The sequence below is a fragment of the Hippopotamus amphibius genome, chromosome 10, assembly GCF_030028045.1.
Source record: "Hippopotamus amphibius kiboko isolate mHipAmp2 chromosome 10, mHipAmp2.hap2, whole genome shotgun sequence".
NCBI classification, from domain to species: Eukaryota; Metazoa; Chordata; class Mammalia; order Artiodactyla; family Hippopotamidae; genus Hippopotamus; species Hippopotamus amphibius.
The window spans coordinates 5627157-5635972 of record NC_080195.1 but is presented as its reverse complement, the minus strand read 5'-3'; the positions used below and the strand labels follow the sequence as shown (position 1 = coordinate 5635972).

The following is an 8816-nucleotide window of genomic DNA, read 5'->3' as shown; positions in this document are numbered from 1 at the left end:
CAAAAAAATTCTGTCTGAGGTGGTGAAAGTGTTAGATAACCTTATTAGAGTAATAATTTTGCAATAAATATGTATATTAAAAAATCATGCAAAGGACCTGAATAGATGTTTTTCCAAAGAAGTCTTACAAAAGGCTAACAAGCATATGAAAAAATGTTCAACATTGCTATTCATTAGGGAAACGCAAGTCAAAACCACAGTGAGATATCATCCCATACCTGTTAGGATCGCTATTGTCAAAAATTAAGAGAGAAAGAGTGTTGGTGAGAATGTGGGAAAAAGGGAACCCAGAGGACTGGCTCTGAAAAGGGCATGAGAAGAAATTGTCTCTTACCTGGGTGTCACTCTGTCCATGATTCAGCTTCCTGGAGAAATCTGGGGAACCCTATTACGCAGGTTTCCCGTGAGCTGCCCTTCCGTCGGGAGGGAGACCCCACAGGCTGCATGGAATGAAGCGGTGCATTTTCCAGGTGGGGAAGGGGAGTAGCCTCCCCAGATGAAGGGTGGAGGGCTGCAGGGCCAGGCAAAAACCGCAGGTAAGAAAAAAGCTCCCCCACCAACCTGGAGCTCATCCAGGCCAGGTGGAAAGTTGGAAACCAAACCGCAACCAAGTAAAAGTACATCAAACCAATTCCTAAAATAGGTTTTATGTTTGCAAGTTTTGTTTTTTTATTTATTGAGAACTCACTAAGAATCCCTGTGAGAACAAAGACAGAAAGAGAGGAGAGAGCAAAAGAGAACGAGAGAGTGAGCATAAAACATCCAAAGAAACAGAAAGCTTAAGAAGGGCGTCAGCGCTTCCTGGGTGTAGTGGGGTCGACTTGGGGCACGTGCGTCATAGGCAGGCAGCACGGTAGGCCGTTCAGACACCTCCCGGCTTGGATTTCGGAGTCGAGGCAGAATTCCTGGCAGGAGCCGTTGGGACGCTCACAGACCTCCTTGAAACGGGCCCCGCCTGCACAGAGAAGAGAGCGCGGTACCTGTTTCCTCACCTCCCTGAATTTTTATTGAATTACATGGGAAGAGGGAGTATCTGGAGAGTCTTGTATGAATTTTTCATTGTTATTTGATTTGTTAAAAATCTGCTTCCACACAACAATGTGGATTCGGGGCCTTCTTGTACAGTCTGGCAATATTGAGAGCATCTAAGTGAGGAAAGGCTAGCCGTGGGCAGCCCTGCCCTCACTCCAGGGCACCCCACCCCTGTCTTTCTCACCCCTTATTAATCTCCTAACAGCGAGGGCAGAGGTCAGTTTTTATTTCATATTAGTCTTGTACTGCTGGTTATCCTAGATTAGAAGAAACTGTTTAGAGAAATCTGTGTGTGGGTTGTGTGTGTGGATGTGTGCGTATGTATGTGTGTGCATGTGTGTGCACGTGTGTGTGGATGTATGTGGGGGTGTGTGGATGTGGGGGGGGGGGATGTGTGTGTGTGTATGTCTGTGTGTGTATGTCTGTGTGTGCATGTGTGTGGGTGTGGATGTGTGTGGGTGTGTGTATGTAGATGTGCGTGTATGTATGTGTGTGCGTGTGTGTGTGTGTGGATGTGTGTGTGTGGGTGCATGTGCACATGTGTGTGGATGTATGTGGGGGGTGTGGATGTGTGTGGGTGTGTGTGGGGATATGTGTGTATGTGGATGTGTGTATGTGTGTGCGTGTGGATGTATGTGTGTGTGGGTGTGTGTGGATGTATGTGGGGGGTGTGGATGTGTGTGCGGATGTGGGGGGGATGTGTGTGTGTGGATGTGTGTGTGTGTATGTCTCTGTGTGTGGATGTGTGTGTGTGTAGATGTGTGTGTGGATGTGTGTGTATGTATGTGTGTGGATGTGTGTGTGGGTGTGTGCACGTGTGTGTGGATGTATGTGGGGGGTGTGGCTGTGTGTGGGGGGGGATGTGTGTGTGTGTAGATGTGTGTGTGTATGTGTGTGTATGTATATGTGTGTGTGTGCATGTGTGTGTGGATGTATGTGGGGGTGTGTGGATGTGTGTGTGTGGGTGTGTGGGGGGATATGTGTGTGTGGGTGTGGGTGTGTGTGTCTGTGTGGATGTGTGTGTGTGGGTGTGTGTGTGGATGTGTGTGTGTGTGTGGATGTGCGTGTGGATGTGTGTGTGTGTGTGGATGTGCGTGTGGATGTGTGTATGTGTCTTTCAAAAGTGGAACTGAAATACAGACCCAGGAGATAACATACATGCAGGACATTATGAGAGAGGCTATTTTTCCGGAGGGGAGAAAAGCGCCCGGGGGGAGGGCGCACTGTCCCTACAGGCCCTACACAGGCACCATGCACATCGCGCCCAGGGCAGCATCTCCTGCCTTCTGAGGCTGCGCTGGCTGCTCCTCCCCCGGGCGCTGCTCGTGGAGGTCGCCATCTGCTGCAGAAATCACTGCATACATCGAGTTCTCAAGGGCTGAACAAACATCCTTGTTAAAAACACTGAATCGTATTTGCCTTGCGTCCTGACATATGTGTTCAGGGGGAGGGGCACACGACGAGGGGCTCAGTTTCGAAAGTGGCTTGATTCTGAGCAGTCTCCACACGTCACAAAGTGCGCCTTTCCCTGGACAATGTCTTAAGCTCTTTGCTGACAGTAAAAGAGGTCTCAAAACCAGCGCTTCTAGATTTTCCTATTCTGCAACATAAAAGCCAATTCTTGCATAGCTTCAAATCAGTGTAGAGCATTTATAGCCATTCAACAAAAGTCCAGTGAATTCAGCTGAAAGTCAAATGCATTAAATTGGGCTTAACTCTTTACTGTTCCGGAGGCAAGCACTAATGGGTGTTTGTTAAGCAGACACAGAGGGTGAGGCCCCTCCTGGGAAGCAGGCATACAAACACAAAAAGGTATGATGGCCCTTGACCTCCAAGAACTCGTAGGCCAGTCACCTTGGTTGCTAGGTAGTCCAGGGAGGAGTCAACTAACCCTCAAAGTAGGCCCCGAGGGTGGAGGAGAGGTTCTCTAAGTGAGAACCAGGAGAGAAATAAAACATGACCCAAAGAAAGACCAAAGAAGTATCACAGGCGTTGAAAGCTTAAGGCACTAAGCCTTAAAGGATCTGATGTCGGAGCAGGCTTTGGAAGGACAATCATGGGATCAGATTAGTACTAAGTGTTCGAGGCTACTCTCTTCAAGGTTTTCATCTGCCTGTTCCCAGAAGAGCAATATTCTGTGCATGTGTGTGTGTGTGTGTGTGTGTGTGTGTGTGTGTCCGCACACACATAATTTGCCTGTCCATGAAATGTATCCACTACCCCACACTCGACAAGGGGTTTGAGATGATGACAAGGCTGGGATTAAGTAGACTAGAGCTCCTTACATGGGGACCGTCTGCATTCACGCACCTGCATCTTCCTTCATACTCCTTCCCAACCCTTGGGAGCCTGAATTCTCAGGAAAAGATAAGACATTCCTCTTGAGGCAGAGCAGTAAGTCCCTCCTCCCTCCTTATATCTACATGTCCTGGAGATACACGTCTGTGCCTGCACCTGTGATCCACGTTTGTACGCAGAATGCGGGAGGATGCACTCACCGTGGTGCCATCTTGATCCCTGTGTTTAAGTTCAACTTTAGGAGAACAGATGTTGAAAAGGAAGAGGAAGCCTGCGGTTGGGATGGAGGCTTCACGGACATCGTCAAGCCTGGGGGCCAACCGTTTTAAGGGACAGTGGGTTGGAGTTCTCTCAGGCTCAGAGTAAGCCTTTCAAAGAGACCCCCTCACCAACCCTCTGCCCCTATAGCTTTGGCATAGCTCTTATGTCAGTATCTTCGGGTATGAATTTTTGCTGAAAGTAGAGGAGGTTTGGAGACCAAGATTTAGTAGAACAATGACCCATTTTTTTGTTACCTAGATCTAGAAACTGCTGGTAAACTTGCCTCAATAATTCATCTTCAGTGCTGGAGCAAAGAGGGTTTCAAGGCCTTGAGAAGCCCTTGACTTCACGTCATCCAACTGGGAGTTGCTGGGGGGAACTACTGAGTCAGGTGGCCGCCGCTCTGTCCAGGTTTCCCATGAGACCCCTCCTCAGGGCGACGTGACGCTCACATCGCCCTGAGCACCGGATCCCGTAAGGGGTTAGGCGCTCTACTCTCACCAAGCCTGCAGCAGAATTTATTTTGTTACCTGGTGGAACTTGGCTCATAAAGTAGAGAATGGTGAACAGAGGGACAGCAGTCCTCATGGCCGGAGAGAGGAGAAAGCTTGGCTTCATTTCCAAGAGGCAGAGAAAACTTCCGTCTGCGGCTCCCCGGCACCAGTGGAATGTCTTTGGCAGGATGTTAAGTGCCCTCCTGTACCTCATTAGGGACACGGTGGACAGAAGCGTTCCCTGTGTGCAGAAGGGCCTTTTCGCCGGAAGGCTGAGAATCCTTGTTTTGTTGGACATTGATTTCATCAGGGGGATGTGGGCCGCAGGCTTTTGACCAGAAAACCGTGTGAAATGGGAACATAAGCTTCAAACACTTTGGCTCCAGATTAAAGGGTCCAAGGGAAGAGCCGTCTATATTCAGTTACAAGGAGTCAGGCTGTGTCGAGAAACCCATTGGTTTCGTTAGTTACTAGACATTGTGTTAGTGAGTACTTCCCAAGCTTTACTAGCCCTCCTCCAGGTTAATCGCCCCACTCACTCCTGGTCCGAAAGTCCACAGTGCTCTGCTCATGTTATACTAACCACACGTGTGTTACTTTGCTTGACAGACACTTACCTCCCCATAAGGTGTGAGCTTCTTATTGTTGTAAGACCAGGCTTTGCTTCTCAGGGCTGAGGAGGAAGTTGAATCCTGTGGTCATTTACTCTCAAAACCTCATCAAGTGTAACGCCGGCAGGGCCGTGACACAGCTCTGGACCTGGAGGCGGGAGGTCTGGGTCTAAGCTCCGAGTCTCTAGGCCCGCTCCTCACCAGAGGTCCGGACAGCGGCGGGAGACCATCCTCCTGGAATCTCAGCAGCACCTTCCAGACTGAGATCTGCTGGGTCGCGGTCAACAGACTCTCCGTCATTACGCATAAAAACAACTGGGAAAGTTGCTTCCAAATGCAGACACGCAGACCCACTCCAGGCAGTTTTAGTTTGGTAGGGTGGAGGAGAGCCTAGAAGTCTGCATGTTTAACACGTTTCCCAGGTATCAATCCTGAAATGTATTCTGGAATACTCAATGGGAAATATCAACTTAGATCACCTTCAGCTTCTTTCTAGCTCTTACATGAGAGTATCCTAAGTGCTCTTGTCTTAGAATAAATCTCATGTTTGGCTTTTATGACTGACAACATTTTGTGTGCGTGTGTGTGTGTGTGTACACGCGCATGCGTGCTTGTGTGCAGCACAGAAAGGTGAAGCGCACACCTTAATCTGTGCAAAATTAGATTCCAATGTTATAAAAACAGTCCCGGAACCGGCCAGGATGAGTAGCTAAACTGACAGAACCACCTATTTGGAAGAGGCTGCTGCAGTAACAGGGCCTGGGGAGGCTCCAGGCTAAAACCCTGTGTGTGTGCAGAGAGGCAGGGGGAGAACATCTGAGAGGCAGAGCATGGGGTCCTGCTGACGTTTACAGCGGAGGTGGGCACGTGTGGGGAATCCAGTGCTTTTAACCTGAGCGCCTAAGTGGAAGGCAACAGCACTTCCCTGGAGACGGTGCTGCCCTGGGAGGCAGGGTTGCTGGCCCGCAGCCTGGGCCAGGGCGGGATGCTCTGAGCTGGTCCAGGAGTTCCAGAACCACACATGCTGGCCTCTGCCGCCCCCTGCAGGTCCAGAAACAACTGTCGCCGACACCTTCCTGTAGCATCCCCCTCCCCGCCCCCTCAGCCTGAGATACGCAGAAGCCAGCAGTCTGGAGCCCAGGGTCCTGCAGGAAGAGCTGGCCGAGGGCGTCCGGGTGTGAGGGCTGAGGCCAGGCTGGGCTTCCTGTGCGTGTTGCTGGGGCTTCTGCGCACCGGGTGTGGGTCTGGGGTCCTGCATTCCTCACATGCAGTTCCCAGGGTAGAACTTCTGAAATGGGTGGGTGTGGAGGGGTAGGGGGGCTCAGGACCAAAGTCCCTCGATCTCCGTCCCTCAAGACATCCCAGCGAGATTTGTCTTCCGGGGTTTGTGCCAGAGTTCCCAAGGCCACCTGTGCCCTCCTCCTCCTTGGTTTTCTATTCCCTTTTGCTGCTACATTCTGCCTGACTTCTTTTCCCATTGTGCCGACCTTGGACTCTGAAACCAAAATATCCTATCAGGCCAGAAATTAGTACCTTGTCATTCATACACAAGAGTCTGTACTCTAATCTCCCGTTACCTGAAGGTGTAATTTTACTACCAGTACTAGTGGTGGTATTATTATTACCTTTATGATGGCCGTCAGTGTTTGCTGTCATGGTTAGTCATTATTATTTTTATTGGTATTTTGTTAGCAGCATTCACCATTATTTTATCAGTATTTACTGGTAATATTATTCACCTTTTTCTTCTTCTTATGGATGATTTTGTGGTCGATTTTTACAACATGAGGGCTTGCTGCAAGACTTAGACAAATCCGCAGGTGCTGGACAGGCAGGTCAGCACCTCTGTGCCGTCCAGTGCTGTCACAGAATTTCTTGGGCCAATGAGGGGACTGAGAATGTTTCCAGAAGTGCATGTGGTCCTACGGTACCCTAACTGCACCTCAGTTTTTGGCAGTGTTGGCTTTCTGGTTCTGAGCTGAAGTAGAAAATACTGAGGATGCAGGGGCAGTGGTGACCCTCTCTAGAAAGTCAAGGGCAGTGCCGCCCCCTGAGTGGACTTAGAAAAAAATGTATAGCTCTGGAGGGCCAAGGACTCCCTCCTTGGGTCTCTAAGATAGCACAGGTGTGACTGTGTGCTTGAGGAGATGTGTAAATTTTTTAGAGGCTTACTGAGGCTAAGAGCATCCTGTCAGGGCCTCCCTGACAGTACAGGCAGGTACATGCCTCCAGAGGGCCCTGAGGATGATAGGGTGGGCTTGTCCTACAAGAGGGGACCCAGTGTTACAGCAGGAACCCAGGAATGCCAGTGTGTCTGTATGTCCTTTAGGGAACCCTTCTTAATGGTCTCCAGTAAACTGGACACTCTTCATCAACGAGGAAACTAACGCCTGTCGGGCTTGCATATGGTGTCCCAGGTCCCGGAGACTTCATCGTGTTTTGTTTTGTTCTAAATAAAGTCCGATGCCAAGAAATGGCTCTTTTCTGCTTGGAAGGTAGGGAAGGAGCTCACCTTCAGCCAGAGCTTCCAGAATCCTTCTAAGTTGGATGAGGAGCCCAGGGTCACTGTCACTGACAAATGATTTGCAGGGCGTCCTAGGACTGCCTGGGTTTCTGGAAAAGTTCTGTGTCCCTCAGGTGTCCCAGCAAGCCTGTAGCTCTATTATAAGACACAGAGAGGGCTATCGACCACCTGAACAATCTCAGAACTTTCTAAGACCTCCAAGATAGACCCAGGTCTTCCTGTGCTGGCCTGTTGCACCCAGGACAAGCCAGGAGCACCGCACATGACTCCGTGGAACAGCCACGGTGGAGACCTGGGAACAGTGGTCCTGACAGCGGGGGCCCCAGGTGGCCAGGTGGCGGAAGGCCAGCCAGCGGTGCGGGCCAGGGTAGAGCTCAGCACGGACGTCAGACGCGGGCAGCAGGGACGGCTTCTGAAGCCCAGGCGGGACGTCCCGGCGGGGCCCTGGAGTCCTGCCTGCCTTGCAGGGAGCCCCACCCAAGCACCCACCTGGCCCTGTTACCAAAAGCAGCTGAGTGTCCGGTGGCTGGAGGGACCAGCACCACGGTCCCCTGCACCGGCGCCGAGGGTCCTGTCATCCAGGGCCTCTCACAGGGGCCCCCACGCCGGCCCCTGCCCTCCTTTCCCTGCCCCTGGTCACATCTGCCATCAGGGAACTCATTTCGTTCTGAAAATTCAGGCTCTGCCTTCCATAGCTCCTCATTCCCTTAAGGCAACCTGTGTCCCGCTGTCCATCCCTTTGGGGTTAGTATTTTTCATTGTGGTAAAATATACATTGACTTACCGTTTTACTCACTTATGGTCATACAGTTCAGGGGATGGAGTACATTTACACTGTTGTGCAACCGTCACCGCCATCCGTCGCCAGAACAGCATCTCCAGGCAAAGAAGGCGAGAATGCACATCTGCAGCGTGTATGCAAACAGCCTGGCTTGGGACAGGTTAGGGATTTTGTATTTGGAAGATGTCAGTGTTTTTTGTGCATTTAGAGATGAGGAGAGGTTGGGTTTGTAATCTATGTGGAGATATCTTTTGGGTTCACAGAGTTTTTCACTTAGAAAGTGTGTAGGTAAATGGTTATTTGAAAAATAGTGGCAAAAAATCCCGTTGCATTAATAATGGAAGTTTTTCTATAGGTGCCAATGTCTTAGGGATAAAATAATATAAAATTAAATGCTTTCGATGTCTGTTTTTCCTGTGCTTGAGGCTACAGAAGATTAATCTTTTAAAGCTGTGCTGACTACCACCTCTATCAGCAAAACTACCTGCCTTCTGTCCTTAAGTAAGTACCGAAGATCCTGCTGAGGGTCTCCTTCTGTGTCTACAGGCACAGTCCCTCCACTGCTTCTGCTGCCAGGCTGTCCTGGGGAGGATGCCCTCACCCTGTCCGAGGCTCTTAAATTTAACTAGTGGACTCCAGGGGCCAGGAACGTCTTGCGCTGGCGGTGATGACCCAGAGAACTTACCCCACCAGACCCAGTAAAATTTCTGCATATAATTGCAGCAAAGGCACGGCTCTTACTGTCCTAAAGAGGGTGGAGAGAGTAACATACGCTCTGGAGCCTTGTCGGAGATACTCCGGTCCACCCAAGCAAG

At 50.3% G+C, this 8816-nt stretch overlaps 1 protein-coding gene across 1 annotated transcript; it reads right to left on the bottom strand.

Annotated features, from left to right (window-relative positions):
* Positions 1 to 791: 791 nt before the first annotated feature.
* Positions 792 to 4179, bottom strand: DEFB108B (defensin beta 108B). Its single transcript, XM_057697761.1, has 2 exons — positions 4122 to 4179; positions 792 to 955 (listed from the first exon to the last, which is right to left on the bottom strand). The coding sequence occupies exons 1-2, from the start codon at positions 4177 to 4179 to the stop codon at positions 792 to 794; spliced, it is 222 nt and encodes a 73-aa protein (XP_057553744.1).
* Between the last annotated feature and the right edge of the window lie 4637 nt (positions 4180 to 8816).